We start from the raw sequence: 18,723 nt of genomic DNA on the forward strand, positions 1-18,723 counted from the left end.
ATAGTTCATCTATTTAGAGTGTACAATTCATGGTTCTTAATATATTCAGAGTTGTACAAACATTGCCATAATCAATTTTAGAACATTTCCATCCAGTGAAAACCACTGTGCCCATTAGCAGTCCCTCACTGTCTGGCCCCAGCCTTCCTTCCCTCAGCCGCACACAGTGCCGAGTATTCTCCTTTCTCCCTCTCTTGGTGTGCATGCTCTGAACATTGCATATCAGTGCATGCGTGCATGCTCTGTTGCTTCAGTCAATAGCCTCATACAATTTGTAGCCTTTGGTTTCCGGCGTTTACCATTTAGTATAGTATTTTTAAGTTTCATCCATGCAGTAGCACAGTTATCAGTACTTCATTCCTTTGTATTGCCAAATAATGTTCATGGAATGGACATGCTACAGTTTATTTGTACATTCTCGAGTTGGTGAACTGCTTCGAACATTTGCATACAAGATTTTGTGTTTACATATGTTTTCATTTCTCTAGGAATTGCTGGAGCATATGGAAGCTCTGTGTTTAGCTTTTTCAGGAAAACATTTTTATAGATATTTTTTCCTCCATATAATTAAAGTATAACATGAAAGACATATCTAAACTGAATTATAATTTCCTGTCATATTCTCATTCCACTAATATTTCTGGGTGTTGGACTTTTCAGTTATCTTCAGTTTTCATTTACTCTAAACACTTAAATATTTTGGCTTTTCTAAAGTCTCCAACTCTATTCCCACAGCCAGTGATAAACTACGTGTTGGCACTTGCAGCTGTGAGAGAGCCCCAGCCTATTAGTCAGAGGGACCCCTGTGCAGTGAGAAATATTTTATGGTGATGTATACTAACCTCTTTATTTAACTTGTAATGTGTCTTCCAAGATAGATTTGAGGTTTGCATCTAAAGTTAGAATTTCTATAAATTCTGTGTTTGACTTTCTCAGAATATACATCCACACTTACAAATTCTATATAACACAGCTCTCTTATTTTTTTAAAATCCTACTTCTAATTTTGAAACAGTAGTCACTGCAGAAGATTTGGAAAATACCTAAAATCTCAAAATAAGCTACTTAAAATTCTAATATCCAGATAGCTGTTTCTAACATTTTGATGTATATACCCTCTTATATTTTGATTATTTACATTTAGAAAATTAAAAAATTTAAATTACCATTTAAACAATAGAGTTCAAAAAATAGAGAGTTCAGATGATATTGCTGGTAGTGTTTTATAACCTATTTAATAAATCATAACATTTTCTTACGTCATTAAGTATTATTTTAAGTCTCTTTTTTAAATCTTGATTTTTCTCAGCTGAAAAAAAGAATTTATAATTGTCTAGAATTCTTACATATTTATATTTTGAAATATCTCTTTAAAGTCTTTTTCTCTGTTTGTGTATCTGGTTACTAAAGTGGGATTACAGTCTGTTTAGTGTGTTTTCTTGTATTATAAGACTGTTCCACAATTTTTCTTTTCTCTGTTGATAGACATTTATTTCCACTGCTTCTCTTGCTGTGCATTTCAGATTAGTTTTTAGAAGTACATTTACTATGAATATTCTTAAGATTTGGGGCACATTTATGATTGCTTTTATTCAAATTAACCTTTCTTACAGATCAGGCAAATACTTTAATCATGTATAACATAGCGACTGAACTGAACTGAACATAGATGTGATAGTTGATTTCTGTGGTATTTCCTGTTTTTAAAAATTGCTATCCAGAGATGTACCACCAACACCTCCATCACCTTAAGATCTGGAAACAGAAATATAACTTCTTAACTCTTCTGAATAAGATCCCTGGCTAATAATCTAGAAAATCACAAACCATTACTACACAGGCTTTTATTCAGTTGTGTGTGGAACACTTTTAAGCCTAAATAGACATGGATTTTATACATTTTTGTAATCTAACAGAATGAGCAGGTAACTTAGTATGTAGCTGGAGCATGATGAAAAAATTTGAGTGTGTAACTGCTCTCACTGAATTCCTAAAGCTCTTGTTTTTAGCCAGACTCTTCCTTTTGTACACGTCTTAATTAGTGAAGAGACTATTCATGTTTATATTTGGTTATAAAAATATATAAACTTATATACAGTTACTGGGAAAGCAAAGCATAATATTATTGTCACAGTCTTATTGTGCTCTATTTTTTAATGCTTTATCAGGATAGTCTTTTCAAAATGATCTTTTCAGAGTTTTTAAAAAGTTAAAAAAAATTATTAGTCAAAAGAAAACCAAATCTCTCAAAGACATGAATAATGAGGGGTTTGTCATTTTCTATTTTAAAAACTTTTCTGTACCTTAAAATCAGATTATAATCTTAATTATTAAATTAATTATCATTGATTTTTCAAGTAATTCCATTTCTTTTCTTGTCAAGTTTATTAGTACCATAATGTTAAGTATCATCTATTTAAGTAAAGTAAAAGTAAGTAGCAGTTAGGAATCGTATTTCTGTAATACACTATAAACTATAGTAAATTTTTAAGACTAAATGTAAACCACACAAAAAATACAGATTTTAAAGTTTTACATAGGACTTAAAGTAAGTTTTAAGTAAGATTAAGAGAATTTTCTGAAGTGATTCACTTTTTCTTTTTTTTTTTTTGGTGAGATTTTTGGAACTGACTCTAGGCTCTTGCATATTGAAAAAGAATATTTTGCTAGGAGTTAGTTTGATCCATTTTGAAGTTGATAAAGCAGGAAAGCGTATTCACCCTTGATGTCTGTGAATATAGATATGAATCGCACAAGTACCCATTGTTCATACCTAATAAAAGACCCCTATGCAAAATATGCAAACATCTTTTAAAACTCAACACTAATAGATGGAGAAATATACCATGTTCGTGGATCGGAAGAATCAATATAGTGAACATGAGTATACTACCCAAAGCAATTTACAAATTCAATGCAATCCCTGTCAAGCTACCAGCCACATTTTTCACAGAACTAGAACAGATAATTTCAAGATTTGTATGGAAATACAAAAAACCTCGAATTGCCAAAGCAATCTTGAGAAAGAAGAATGGAACTGGAGGAATCAACTTGCCTGACTTCAGGCTCTACTACAAAGCCACAGTCATCAAGACAGTATGGTACTGGCACAAAGACAGACACATAGATCAATGGAACAAAATAGAAAGCCCAGAGATAAATCCACACACATATGGACACCTTATCTTTGACAAAGGAGGCAAGAATATACAATGGAGTAAAGACAATCTCTTTAACAAGTGGTGCTGGGAAAACTGGTTAACCACTTGTAAAAGAATGAAACTAGATCACTTTCTAACACCATACACAAAAATAAACTCAAAATGGATTAAAGATCTAAATGTAAGATCAGAAACTATAAAACTCCTAGAGGAGAACATAGGCAAAACACTCTCAGACATAAATCACAGCAGGATCCTCTATGATCCACCTCCCAGAATTCTGGAAATAAAAGCAAGAATAAACAAATGGGATCTAATTAAAATTAAAAGCTTCTGCACAACAAAGGAAAATATAAGCAAGGTGAAAATACAGCCTTCTGAATGGGAGAAAATAATAGCAAATGAAGCAACTGACAAACAACTAATCTCAAAAATATACAAGCAACTTATGCAGCTCAATTCCAGAAAAATAAACGACCCAATCAAAAAATGGGCCAAAGAACTAAATAGACATTTCTCCAAAGAAGACATACGGATGGCTAACAAACACATGAAAAGATGCTCAACATCACTCATTATTAGAGAAATGCAAATCAAAACCACAATGAGGTACCACTTCACACCAGTCAGAATGGCTGCGATCCAAAAATCTGCAAGCAATAAATGCTGGAGAGGGTGTGGAGAAAAGGGAACCCTCCTACACTGTTGGTGGGAATGCAAACTAGTACAGCCACTTTGGAGAACAGTGTGGAGATTCCTTAAAAAATTGCAAATAGAACTACCTTATGACCCAGCAATCCCACTGTTGGGCATACACACCGAGGAAACCAGAATTGAAAGAGACACATGTTCCCCAATGTTCATCGCAGCACTGTTTATAATAGCCAGGACATGGAAACAACCTAGATGTCCATCAGCAGATGAATGGATAAGAAAGCTGTGGTACATATACACAATGGAGTATTACTCAGCGGTTAAAAAGAATTCATTTGAATCAGTTCTGATGAGATGGATGAAACTGGAGCCAATTATACAGAGTGAAGTAAGCCAGAAAGAAAAACACCAATACAGTATACTAACACATATATATGGAATTTAGGAAGATGGCAATGATGACCCTGTATGCAAGACAGGAAAAAAGACACAGATGTGTATAACGGACTTTTGGACTCAGAGGGAGAGGGAGAGGGTGGGATGATTTGGGAGAATGGGAATTCTAACATGTATACTATCATGTAAGAATTGAATCGCCAGTCCATGTCTGACGTAGGGTGCAGCATGCTTGGGGCTGGTGCATGGGGATGACCCAGAGAGATGTTGTGGGGAGGGAGGCGGGAGGGGGGTCATGTTTGGGAACGCATGTAAAATTTAAAGATTTTAAAATTTAAAAAAATAAAAAATAAAAAAATAGCTTACAAATAAATAAATAAATAAATAAAACTCAACAAGAAGAAAACAAACTAGCTGATTAAAAAATAGGCCAAAGACCTTAATAGACAGGTCACTAAGGAAGATGTACACACTGTGAACAAGCATATGAAAAGGTGTTCCACATTATAGGTTATTAGGGAAAAGCCAGTTAAAATGAGGTACTCCACACATCTATTAGAATGGTCAAAATCCAGTACTCTGACAACACCAGATGCTGAGCAGAATGCAGAGCAACAGGAACTGTCATCCGTTGCTGGTGGAAATAGGAAGTGGTACATCCACTTTGGAAGACGGTTTGGCAGTATCTTACAAAACTTAAATATACTCTTAGCTTACAGACCAGCATTCATGTTCCTTGGTATTTACCCAAAGAAGTTGAAAACTTACAAACACCTGCATACAGATATTTACAGCAGCTTTATTCATAATTGCCAAACTAGGAAGCAACCAAAATATCCTTCAGTAGGTGAATGAGTGAATGAACTAGATCCCACATGCCACAACTAAGAGTTCGCACGCCGCAAGTAAATACCCCCACGTGCTGCAACAAAGATTGAAGATCCTGTGTGTTGTAACTAAGACCTGACGCAGCCAAATAAATATTTTTTAAAAAAGAAAAAGCGTGGAGGAACCTTTAATGTATATTACTAAGTGAAAGAAACAACTCTGAAAAGGCAATGATTCTAACTACCTGACATTCTGGAAAAGGCAAAACAGTGGAAAGAGTAAAAAGATCAATGGTTGTCAGGGGTTTGGAGAGGGGGAGGAATTAATAGAGCACAGAGAATTTTTAGGGCAGTGAAAATAACTCTGTAGGTATGGAGAAGGGAATGGCAACCCACTCCAGTACTCTTGCCTGGAAAATCCCATGGATGGAAGAGCCTGGTAGGCTACAGTCCCTGGGGTTGCGAAGAGTAGGACACTACTGAGTGACTTCTTTCACTTTTCGCTTTCATGCACTGGAGAAGGAAATGGCAGCTCACTCCAGTTTCTTGCCTGGAGAATCCCAGGGACAGGGGAGCCTGGTGGGCTGCCGTCTGTGGGGTCGCACAGAGTCGGACACGACTGACGCGACTTAGCAGCAGCAGCATGGTAATGTAATGATGGATATGTGTCATTATACATTTTTCCAAATCCATAGAATGCACATCACCAAGAGTGAACTCTAAGTGTAAACTATGGACTCTGGGTAATAATGATGTGTCAGTGTGGGTTCATCAGTTGTAACAAATGTCCCACTCTGTAGGGATGGCTGTGCATTTGTGGAGGTGAAGGGTATATAGAAAATCTCTGTAATGTCTCTCAGTCTGTCTATTAGCCTGAAACTGGTCTTTAAAAATAGTCTTAAATACAAATGTGTAGTCCTGTGCAGTAGGATTATTTTTTGTTTATTTTACTCGGAGAAGCAGCATTCATCTCACAGGAAACCAAGACAGTAGGCCGGCTAAGGGGGTCCTTAAAGCTTCAAGGGCTGGACTTTGTGTGATTCTGAGAGGTAAAATTTTAAAATGGCCTCTTCCATCTATAGGTATCCTTTCTGATGTAGAGGGGATTTTTTTTTTTTTTTTTTTTGGCCAGCCACCTTTTTGTCAATAGTCTTTCTCAAATGTATGAAAGGTTCATTTTCTCTCCCCTAGTAGTTTAAGTAGAGGCAGCTAGAAAGGAAGAATCCTCTTAAGTATGTGGGCTGAAAAGCAAGCTGTTATATATAATACCACTCACTGTGGATTATATTTCTTTTCTTTCTTTCCAGGTTGCCTGGAAATGTTAGTAAGTATAAGTGTTCTAGGATCATATAAGTAAGAGAGAGTAAGTGAAAGTGAAAGTGAAAGTTACTCAGTTGTGTCTGACTCTTTGTGACCCCATGGATATACAGTCCATGGAATTGTCCAGACCAGAATACTGGAGTGGGTAGCCATTCCCTTCTCCAAGGGACCTTCCCAACCTAGGGATTGAACTCAGGTCTCTCACATTGCAGGCGGAATCTTTACCAGCTGAGCCACCAGGGAAGCCCAGCTGGGGAGGGTAGCCTATCCCTTCTCCAGTGGATCTTCCCGACCCAGGAATCGAACCCAGGGGTCTCCTGCATCGCAGGCGGATTCTTTACTAGCTGAGCTACAAGGGAAGCCCATAAGAGAGAGTAAAGCAGGTTTAAAAAAAAGTTATTTGGGTATGTGGTTGTATATTTGAGTTTTGAAATGCTAATTGCATTGTTACACTGAATAGACAGATATAGTATATAATATTTCCCAAATTTGTTTGATCATGGGATTCTTCTGTCATAAGTTTTTTACTGAAATCCAGGACATAAGTAGGACAGTTCATAAAACTCTACTCTAGATTAATGAACCGAATAACAGGCCAGTTGGAAAAGAATCTCTTGCTGACATGAAAGCAAATAACTTTTGCTACTTTGCGTTGTTGTTTTCCTAATTCAAATGGTAAAATAGTTCTCATGTACTCAGACTTAACAAATTGGATACAAATTAACTCATCCTCTGTGACTTCAGAAACATAATTATAAGTAGATTTGAAGACCAAGTAGCCATCTTTGATTTTGGTTTGATTTGAATAACTTGTTAAAAATCAATGATTTTTAAAACACTGCTCTCAACAGAACTTTCTGCAGTGGTAGAAATGTGCTATATCTGTGCTGTTCTGTATGGCAGTCAGTAGCTACATGTGGTTATTAAGCATGTACAATGTGCTAGTGAGGCCAAGGAACTGGATTTTTTGTTTTATTTTTGTTAATTAAAATTACTACATGTGGTTAGTAGCTTCTGTTTTGGACAGTGCAGTCTTTAGAATGTATTTGTATATATGTGCAATTAAGATGAAATAATTCTTTTTTGGAAAAGTTGAAACTGATGAATATACTTAAGTAATTTATATTCATGTCATTTTATAGCTACATGATTGACAGAATTCTCCCAGTGGTTTTGTACTTAAAAAAAAAAAAAAAAACCTACGTAATTTGCTAGATAGATTTCAGGATCATAAATATTCGTTTACAGTTAGTTTTTATGTATTTCTTTTGTATAACCAGTACTACATTCCAAATGATCAAAAGGGTTTCACATTCAGTTTTAAGAAAAGAATGACAATAGGAAGAAAGAAGATACCCTCAGATGAGAGACCTCAGATTTAAATTCATTTGCCATTGGCATGCTTGCCAGAATTGAGGCATTTGCAGAATTTTCCTGGTTATAGATTTATCTCTAAGTTGAAGATACAGTTTATATAAATATCCTTTGAAAAAATTAGAGCTTACAAAATGAAAATAGTGTTATAAATGTTATTGTTAAATAATTATGGAACATATCAGAAATTTGACTAATTTTCTGCAAATACACTTTTGAGTTTTAAACATTGATCCTTAGTCATTTGATCCAAAATCAGATGACCCTTAATCATTTGACTTTGGGTTAGAGTAATGCTTATGTTTGGTAGAAAGGCAAAAGTATTAAGGCATATAGATTCTCAAAATAAAAGTTTGACTAAAACTATCATAATTGAATAATTTTAGAATTGTTAAAGATATAACTACTTAGGGATTAATTTCAGAGTAGTTTTTCTTATCTAACACTGAGATTAGAAAATTTTAATAACCAGTTGTTTGCAAGCAGCTTATTTAATATATTAATAATACCTCTTTGCACATGCCAACTGAATAAAATCTTTTACTCAATAATATGACTAAATAGTTTCACTTTACTATTTGAACTCTTAAAGCAGTTTATATGTATTTTTATTCAACTAGCATTCAGTTGTTATTGGTTTTATTTTGGAGTATCATTACTTTTAAGAGCTGGTAATTATTTAAAAAGTTGTCCACAAGCATTTTGAATTGTATAGAACTGATGGCTTCCTCATAAGAAGTTGTGCATTATGTAGAGTCACAGATGTAGCCTCAATGTAAATGATGAATTTTAGATACATATTAAAAATCATTTAAAAGCCATATATATTTATATTTATGTGTGATGATCACTGCCCTTTGTCTGTCTTAAAATAGTGGTTTTAATGTTCCCTAAGTTGCAGAAATCTTCGCATATATTAAAGATGATAGTTTTACTATTTTTTATTTTTAAGACAACCAGTAAATGACCTTACTATGTGGCAATTAATGTTTTATGGTATATTTGGATGAAGTGTGTATTATGGATTAACTCACTCAAAATGAGGTTTTAGGTAAAAGCAATTCTGTTTGCTGACATGTAGCTCAGTTTCTTTTTGTTTTTTAAGATGCACTGCTTTAAATTATAGTCAGTTTACAAAGGATTAATTTCCAGAGTAAACAAGCAGCTCATACAACTCAATACCAGAAAAACAAACAACCCAATTAAAAAATGGGAAAAAGACCTAAACAGGCATTTTTCCAAAGAAGACATACAGGTGGCTAACAAACACATGAAAAGATGCTCAACATCGCTCATTTTTAGAGAAATGCACATCAAAACCACAATGAGATATCACCTCACACCAGTTAGGATGGCCATCATCAAAAAGTCTACAAACAATAAATGTTGGAGAAGGTGTGGAGAAAAGGGAACCGTCTTGCACTGTTGGTGGCAATGTAAATTGATACAGTCACTATGGAAGACTTGAAAATCTAGGAGATTGCTTAAAAAGCTAGGAATAAAAGCAATGACCCAGCAATCCCACTCCTAGGGATATACCCTGAGGAAACCAAAATTGAAAAAGACACATATACCCCAATGTTCACTGCAGCACTATTTACAATAACTGGAATGTGGAAACAACCTAGGTGTCCATCAACAGATGAATGGATAAAGAGCTGTGGTACATATACACATGGAATATTACTCAGCCGTAAAAAGGAGCACATCTGAGTCAGTTCTGATGAGGTGGATGAACCTAGAGCCTATATAACAGAGTACAGTAAGTCAGAAGGAGAAAGATAAATATCATATACTAATGCATATATATGGAATCTAGAAAGATGGTACCAATGGATTTATTTACAGGGCAGCAGTGCAGAAGCAGACATAGAGAACAGACTTACAGACACAGGGGTTGGGGAGGAGGGAAAAGGCAAAATGTATGGAGAGAGTAACACGGGAACTTACATTTCCATATAAAATAGATAGCCAATGGGAATTTGCTGTATGACTCAGGGAACTCAAACAGGGGCTGTGGTAACAACAACCTAGAGGGGTGGGATGGGGAGGGCGGTGGTGGGGAGGCAACATATGTATACCTATGGCTGATTCATGTTGATATGTGGCAGAAAAATATGTAAAGCAATTATTCTTAGTAAAAACAACAGCAAATATTATAGTCAATTTAGCCTAATCTTCTCCTATTATTATAACATTTTTATATAAACATGCTTGATGTTTTTCAAAAAATGGTACTACCTATCAATAGGTATTTGACATAGAGGTAATCTGTAAGCCCGCTGCTTCTAAACACATTCTGTTAATTTTACTTCTGTTGTATGTAATAAAAATACCATTTCATAGTTAGCTTGCCTTTTCTCTTTAAAAAACAAAAACCAATATGTATATTTCACAGTTCTCTTTGAATTTGATAACTTTAAGTTATTAATGTTGATGTAAAAAACCAAATGTTTTGAGTAACATTACTCAGAGACATCTTAGATTGACTGTATCTAAGTTAGAATAATAAACATTTCACAGGGTCATGAAAGTCCTAGCTTTTAAGGTTTTTAGTGTTTAGTATAACCCTGTAATTGGTATGTGCTAATATAATATGTTTGAGTTGCTATGAGATTAAGGAGTACAGACAAAATTCCTCATTTTTTATTTGTTTCTTTTTTTAAAGACACCTAGTTGTTGGGCAGAAGAAGGTGCAGAAAAGAGATCACATCAGCGTTCTGCATCATGGGGGAGTGCTGATCAACTGAAAGAGGTAAGTTACTTCTGTTTCCAGTCTGTAACATGCTCTGGTCCTAGCAAATTGTCTTAACTATTTCCTGAATATAATGATACTTCCTGTATTTGTGATAAACTTACCTCTTTCAGAGTTTTAAGGGTTGCTTTCCACTTTTTGGTGAATAATTGAGTTTACATGATTCGTGCCCTTCATATTTTTATGAATATTTCTTATGTACTCACTGAGCTTTTTTGCCTTTCCAGAATGAAGTCTGAATTTATGTAATTTTATCTTGTTCATTTTATTTTTTTTCCCCATTTCAGCTTTCTTGTTTTTGAATTACAGCAACTAGACCTATAGATGACAGGTTTTTACAACGGTATGATAAAGTTAGAGAAACTTAAAGTTGAAAGATCATCTAGTCCATCTCCTGAATAAATTTGTATGCTTATAGTTGATTCACATTGTTGTACTCCAGAAACCAACACATTATAAAGCAATTATCCTCCAATCAAAAATAAAAAAGAACACAGCACTCCTTAGAAAATGTTCATCTAGTCTATTATAGTCATTCTCAGTGAAAAAGCTCATCACTTTGCAAGGGAACCAAAATAGTTCAGTTGTTTCAGCTTCAATTGTTAACTAGTTTATTTTGTATATTGAACTTAAAATTATACCCCTAAGTTTTGACTCTGCCCTCTGTATCAATATTGAAAAAGTATAATTTAAATATTTGAAAGGCTTGCAGTATGTCATTTTCCTCCAGGATAAACATTGACATTTCTCTCAAGTATATTCATATGATAGTTTCCATACCTCTTAGTATCATTTTCATATACTTTATGTATCAGTATTTCTCATGTACTGTGGTATCTGGACCAAATAGATACAGTAGTCTATTTCGCATAGTCTGTTGCCTATGACTGTGTTACATTTTTAGTTGCTTCATTACATTATTGATGTAGAGAAATCCTCAGTTCCTATTCATGCCACATACAAACACATGCACAAAATCAATTTTTCCCAACAGCAACAAAAAAGGAAGCTGACTCCATATCTAGTTTAAGATAGGCATTGAAGACATGTATATATGCATAGACTATTGAGTGATATTGAATAAAAAGTAAATTTGCTCTTTTATCTCACAGGTAAATATAATCTTAAAGCTATAGCCAGGAATTGGTATAGTTGAACTTTGTACTACAGCAGTACATGATATACCCTATTAAAAAGGAATGGCTGACATGACGGAGTGAGAGATTTAATTACTCTCCTCACAAAAGAATAATAAAGTTTGACAAAATAATTAAAACAAATTTAGCACTCTGGAAGTCAATCAAATTGAGAAACCTCATTCATGGAAAGTATTGAACTCCTCAGGGTGAGAATAACACAAGTTTGTGGTGGTCTTACTTGGTGCTGCGCTTCTTTCCCTGTTCCTCACCTCCAGCTTTGCAGGTGTGGTATTTCAGCTAGGACGGGGCAGGCCTTGAAAAGCAGAAGCTGTGCTGCCCCTGCTGGAGAGAGAACCTTGCTAAGGGAGTGTTACAGAGTAAAACAATGTTCTTAGTTGCAAGGTAGGAAGGACCTGTGGTTCTGCTGGTCTGAGATTTAGGGGTGATTTGTGGCAAGCCCAGACTCAACAGAGTGGCAGGATTTCATAGAGAGTTCTAGGAAGTCAGACAGCCTTGGAGGCTTGATAAGGTCACCCCATATCCCAGGTTGACTGGAGGCTGTAGAATAGTGTAGCAGAATATCAATGGGCCCAAGTCACCCACTTCTCACTGGGTAGTGCAGCCTAAGAATAAGCGGAAATGAGACCAAACACGCCCAGTGGTAATAAAATCTGAGGCCAGCTTGTAAAAGGCCCAGGTTTTGAATGCACTCCTCATTCCACACATAAACCTCATTGAAATATACACACATCCTGAGAGTGGAAGCTTTACTGGACTGAGATGTTTGAGTAAACTGTCTGAATAGTGTTTTGCTAAACAGTAAGGTGACACTGGAGACCACATTAAAAAGGTATGAAAAAGCCAGTCTTAGAAAGAAGAATGAGGGGCAGGAGAAATGGAGATGTCAGTGGCCACATATTGTGGGGAAAATAGACTTTTAGTCTATCAACTGCTCTCAGACAAAATCAGAATCTAGTTGCTCCGATATATTATCTAAAATGTCCAAAGTTCAGCAAAAAATTTAGAGATATGCAAAGAAACAAAAATGGATGACCCATACTTGAGGAACTATGCCTGAAGAACTACAGATGGAGGTTCGTAACATTATACAGGAGGTGGTGATCAAAACCATCCCTAAAAGAAGAAATGCAAAAAGGCAAAATGTTTATCTCAGAAAGCCTTAAAGGTAGCTCAGAAAAAAAGAGAAGCAAAAGGCAAAGGAGAAAAGGAAAGATATATTTATCTGGATACAGGGTTCCAAAGAACAGCAAGGAGAGATAAGAAAGCCTTCCTCAGTGATGAATGGAGGAAAACAATAGAATGGGAAAGACAACAGATCTCTCCAAGAAAATTAGAGATAGCAAGGGAACATTACATGCAAAGATGGGCACAGTGAAGGACAGAAATGGTGTGGACCTAACAGAAGCAGAAGATATTAAGAAGAGGTGGCAAGAATATGCAAAAGAACTATACAAAAAAGATCTTAAACCCAGATAACCACGATGGTGAGATCACTCACCTAGAGGCAGACATCCTGGAATGTGAAGTCAAGTGGGCCTTAGGAAGCATCACTATGAACAAAGCTAATGGACATGTTGGAATTCCAGCTGAGCTATTTCAAATCCTAAAAGATGATGCTGAGAAAGTACTGCACTTGATATGCCAGCAAATTTAGAAAACTCAGCAGTGGCCACAGGACTGGAAAAGATCAGTTTTCATTCCAATTCCAGAGAAAAGCAATGCCAAAGAATGTTCAAACTACTGCACAATTGCACTCATCTCACGCTAGCAAGGTAATGATCAAAATTCTCCATGCTAGGCTTCAACAGTACATGAAGCAAGAACTTCCAGATGTTCATGCTGGATTCAGAAAAGGCAGAGAAACCAGAGATCAAATTGCCAACATCCGTTGGATCATTGAAAAAGCAAGAGAATTCCAGATAAACATCTACTTCTGCTTCATTAACTATGCTCAAGCCTTTGACTGTGTGGATCACAACAAACTGTGGAAAATTCTTCAAGAGATGGGAATACCAGGCCACCTGACCTGCCTCCTGAGAAATCTGTATGCAGGTCAAGAAGCAACAGTTAGAACCTGACATGGAACAACAGACTGGTTCCAAATTGGGAAAGGAGTACATCAAGGTTGTATATTGTCACTTTGCTGTTTAACTTATATGCAGAGTGTATCATGCAAAATGCTGGACTTGGTGAAACACAAGCTGGAATCAAGACTGCAGGGAGAAATATCAATAACCCCAGATACGCAGATGACACCACCCTTACGGCAGAAAGCAAAAAGAAACTAAAGAACCTCTTGATGAAAGTGAAAGAGGAGAGTGGAAAAAGCTGGCTTAAAACTTAATGTTCAAACAACAACGATCATGGCATCTGGTTCCATCACTTCATGGCAAGTAGATGGGAAACAATGGAAACAGTGATAGACTTTATTTTCTTGAGTTCCAAATCACTGAAGATGGTGACTGAAGCAATGAAATTAAAAGACACTTGCTCCTTGGAAGAAAAGCTTTGACAAACCTAGACATCATATTAAAAAAAACAGAGACATTATTTTGTCATCAAAGGTCCATATAGTCAAAGCTATAGTTTTTCCATGAGTCATGTATAGATGTGAGAGTTGGACTATAGAGAAAGCTGAGCGCCACAGAATTGATGCTTTGAACTGTGGTGTTGGAGAAGACTCTTGAGAGTCCCTTGGACTGCAGGGAGATCAAACCAGTCAATCCTTAAGGAAATCAGTTGTGAGTACTCATTGGAAGGACTGATGCTGAAGCTGAAGCTCCAGTACTTTGGCCACCTGATATGAAGAGCTGACTCACTGGAAAAGACCCTAATGCTGGGAAAGATTGAAGGCAGGAGGAAAAGGGGATGACAAAGGGCATCACTGACTCAATGGACATGAGTTTGCACAAGCTCTGGGAGTTAGTCATAGACAGGGAAGCCTGGCATGCTGCAGTCCATGGAGTCGCAAAGAGTCAGACACGACTAAGTGACTGAACTGAACTTATACTTGAGGGATAAAAAACAGTCAGTAGAAACTGTATCTAAGTGTCTCCATATGTTGGATTTAGCAGACTAAAACATCAAAGCAGCTATTATAAGTACGTTCAAAGAACTAAAGAAAGCCATGTTTCAAGCATTAAAGGGAAGTAGGACATCTGTGACTCAGTGAATAAAGAACATCCACAAAGATGCGATTAGTCGAAAAATATACAAAACTCTATAGAGTTGAAATGTGTAGTAACTAAAATTGAAAATTCACTAGATGAACTCGGTAGAAAATTTGAGATGGCAGAAGAATCAGTGAGTTTCAGTACAGGTCAATAGAATACTGTCAGAGAGCAGAGAAAAAGATGGAAGAAAAGTCAGAAGAGCCTCAAAGGCCTGTGGGGAAACATTAAGTTCATATGTATACACAAAGTGGAGACTGAGGAGAGGAGAGGGGAGAGGAGATAAATTTGAAGAAATAATGGCAGAAAACTTTCCAGATTTGATGAAAAACAATCTATAAATTCAAGAAGCTCAACAAACCCCAAGTACGAAAACCAAAAAACTACACATAGACACATCATAGTTAAACTGCTGAAAGCCAAAGGAAAAGAGAAAATCTTGAAACTGGGAGAAAAAAATGACACATTTCAGTAGGGGAACAATAATACCATAATGGCTGATTTTTGTATCAGAACACTGGAAACCATAAAGCAGGACATATTCAAAGTGCTACAAGAAAAAAATATCCACCAAGTATTCTATATTCAGAAAACCCATAAAGGTGAAATAAAGTTTTCCGAGATAAAGGTTGACAGAATTTCCTGCCACTAGGCTGTCTTACTGTTCATACTCTTCACGGGGTTCTCAAGGCAAGAATACTGAAGTGGTTTGCCATTCCCTTCTCCAGTGGACCACATTCTGTCAGACCTCTCCACCATGACCCGCCCGTCTTGGGTGGGGTTGCAAAGAGTCGGACACAACGGAGCAACTGAACTGAACTGAGGCTGTCTTACAGGAAATACTGAAGGTGCTGACTCCAGTTTAAATCAAATCGATAGGAAAACTTGAAGAGTGTTGGGTATGGCAAATGTGTGAGTAAATATAAAGCAATCTGTAGGTACATTTTTCTCATTTTTCTACCTATTTAAAACACAAGATTATATGAAACAATAATTATAATACTGTTATGCTGGGTGTATAACATACACATTAAATATAACAGTAATAACACAAAAGAGGACAAGGGAAAAGACATATTTTGGAATATCGTTTCCCATTTACTGGAATAAAATATTATTTTGAAGTAGACTATAATAAATTAAAATTCTTGTTATAATCCCTAGAGCAGTTCCTGACAAAACAACTCTATATAAGAATAGAAAATATCAGAAGTAGAATGCTGCTGCTGCTGCTAAGTTGCTTCAGTTGTGTCCGACTCTGTGCGACCCCATAGACAGCAGCCCACCAGGCTCCCCGTCCCTGGGATTCTCCAGGCAAGAACACTGGAGTGGGTTGCCACTGCCTTCTCCAGTGCATGAAAGGGAAAAGTGAAAGTGAAGTTGCTCAGTCATGTCCAACTCTTCGCGACCCCATGGACTGCAGCCCACCAGGCTCCTCCATCCATGGGATTTTCCAGGCAAGAGTACTGGAGTGGGGTGCCATTGCCTTCTCCCCAAAAGTGGAATAAAATGATACAATACAAAATATCACAAAAGAAAGCACCTAAAGGAGGAAGAGAGGAGTAAAAAAGATGTGACACAAGTAGAAAAGCAGCAAAATGCCAGGAATAAATCCAGTTATCCAATTGCATCGAATGAATGGAGCGAGCATTCCGTTCAAAAGGCACAGATTGTCAAATTGGATAAAAAAGCAACACTCACCTGTATCTTGTCTATAAGAAACACACCTTATGTTCAAAGATATGAATAAGTAGGTTGAAAATAAAAAGATGGGGAAAGCTACACTGAAAAGAGTAATGATGCTTTCTTATCAGATGAAATAGACTTTAGACAAAAAATATTACTGAAGGCAGAGACATTTCATAATTGTTTATATATCTAACAACAGTCTCAAAATGCGTGAAGCACAACTGTGGAAGAAGAAATCGTTTTGCTTAACAATATTTGATAGAATTGGGTAGAAAACCAGCAAGGAGATAGAAGTTTAAACAGTATAATCAGTCAACTTGACCTAACATACACAGAAAACTGCCCAGTGACTGTAGAATACACATTTTTTTCAAATTGAAACATTTTCTGGGTTAGACCATAAACTGGGCCATAAAACAAGACTCAATAGGTTGTGAAAGACTCAAATCACATAACAGAAAATAATCTTGTAACAAACCTAAATATTTGTCATTTAAAGAACATTTACCTAATACCAAAAAGGAAATTTTAAATATTTGAATAAATGAAAGCAAAAAAGACAGCTTAGAATTTTTTTTTTTAAATTTAAAATCTTTAATTCTTACATGCGTTCCCAAACATAACCCCCCCCCCACCTCCCTCCCCACAACATCTCTCTGGGTCATCCCCATGCACCAGCCCCAAGCATGCTGCACCCTACGTCAGACATGGACTGGCGATTCAATTCTTACATGATAGTATACATGTTAGAATTCCCATTCTCCCAAATCATCCCACCCTCTCCCTCTCCCTCTGAGTCCAAAAGTCCGTTACACACATCTGTGTCTTTTTTCCTGTCTTGCATACAGGTTCGTCATTGCCATCTTCTTAAATTCCATATATATGTGTTAGTATACTGTATTGGTGTTTTTCTTTCTGGCTTACTTCACTCTGTATAATTGGCTCCAGTTTCATCCATCTCATCAGAACTGATTCAAATGAATTCTTTTAACGGCTGAGTAATACTCCATTGTGTATATGTACCACAGCTTTCTTATCCATTCATCTGCTGATGGACATCTAGGTTGTTTCCATGTCCTGGCTATTATAAACAGTGCTGCGATGAACATTGGGGTACATGTGTCTCTTTCAATTCTGGTTTCCTCGGTGTGTATGCCCAGAAGTGGGATTGCTGGGTCATAAGGTAGTTCTATTTGCAATTTTTTAAGGAATCTCCACACTGTTCTCCAAAGTGGCTGTACTAGTTTGCATTCCCACCAACAGTGTAGGAGGGTTCCCTTTTCTCCACACCCTCTCCAGCATTTATTGCTTGCAGATTTTTGGATCGAATTTATGTTTACAGAAAAAGCAGTACTTCAAGGAAAAGTTATATGTAAGTGCACATATAAGAAAAAGAAAATTCTCAAATCAGTACCTAAGCTTCCATCTTAAGAAACTAGACAAGAAGAGAAAATCATACCAAAAGCAAGCAAAGGAAATTATAAAGAATATAGCAAAAAACTAATGAAACAGAAAAATACTAGAGAAAAGTCAATGAAATTAAAAGTTGTTTTTTTGGAAAGGTGAACAAAGTTGACAAACCATTAGTTAGATTGACCAAGAAAGAAAAGACACAAATTACCAAAATGAATAGTGAAAGGGGTGCCATTACTACCAGCCTTTTAGAACTTAAAAGGTTTTATAAAGAAATATTATAATCAAATGTATGTCATCAATTTATTAATAGAACATAAGATGAAATGGATAAAATTCTAGCAAGACAAGAATTACTAGAAAGAAACAAATTACCAAAGCTAATCTAAGAACAAATAGAAAAATATGAGTATAAATTAAAGCAATAAAGAAATTAAGGAATTAAAAATCTTCTGCAAAGAAAATCCCAGGGTTTGACATGGTGAATTCTATCAAATATTCAACGAAACAATCCTTCAAATCTCTTTCAGAAAGAAGGGAGCACTTCCCAATGTATTGTATCAGTCTAGAGTTATCTGATGTTGGCAGGCAAAGATACCTCAAGAAAAGAACATTTCAAATCAGTTTCTCTCTTGAACACAGATGTAGACATCCTTAACAAAATATTAGCAAACCATATCTAACAACTTATAAAAAGGATTATACACAAAGAGCAAGTGAGATTGGTTCTAGAAATGCAAAGTTGTTTTAAGATCCAAAATTCAATTAATGTAAATACACTATATTAATAAACTAAAGAACAGG

General features: G+C 36.0%; 1 protein-coding gene across 2 annotated transcripts in view; it reads left to right on the forward strand.

The window, feature by feature from the left end:
- GLCCI1 (glucocorticoid induced 1) overlaps positions 1-18,723 on the forward strand; it is a 110,182-nt gene that overhangs the window by 45,459 nt on the left and 46,000 nt on the right. For both annotated transcript variants that reach the window (XM_027968481.2, XM_060414510.1), the window contains exon 3: positions 10,401-10,487. In XM_027968481.2, the coding sequence (XP_027824282.1) occupies positions 10,401-10,487 (87 nt within the window). The remainder of the gene's footprint in view (positions 1-10,400; positions 10,488-18,723) is intronic.

Source organism: Ovis aries, chromosome 4 (genome assembly GCF_016772045.2).
Source record: "Ovis aries strain OAR_USU_Benz2616 breed Rambouillet chromosome 4, ARS-UI_Ramb_v3.0, whole genome shotgun sequence".
In the NCBI taxonomy this organism is placed as follows: Eukaryota; Metazoa; Chordata; class Mammalia; order Artiodactyla; family Bovidae; genus Ovis; species Ovis aries.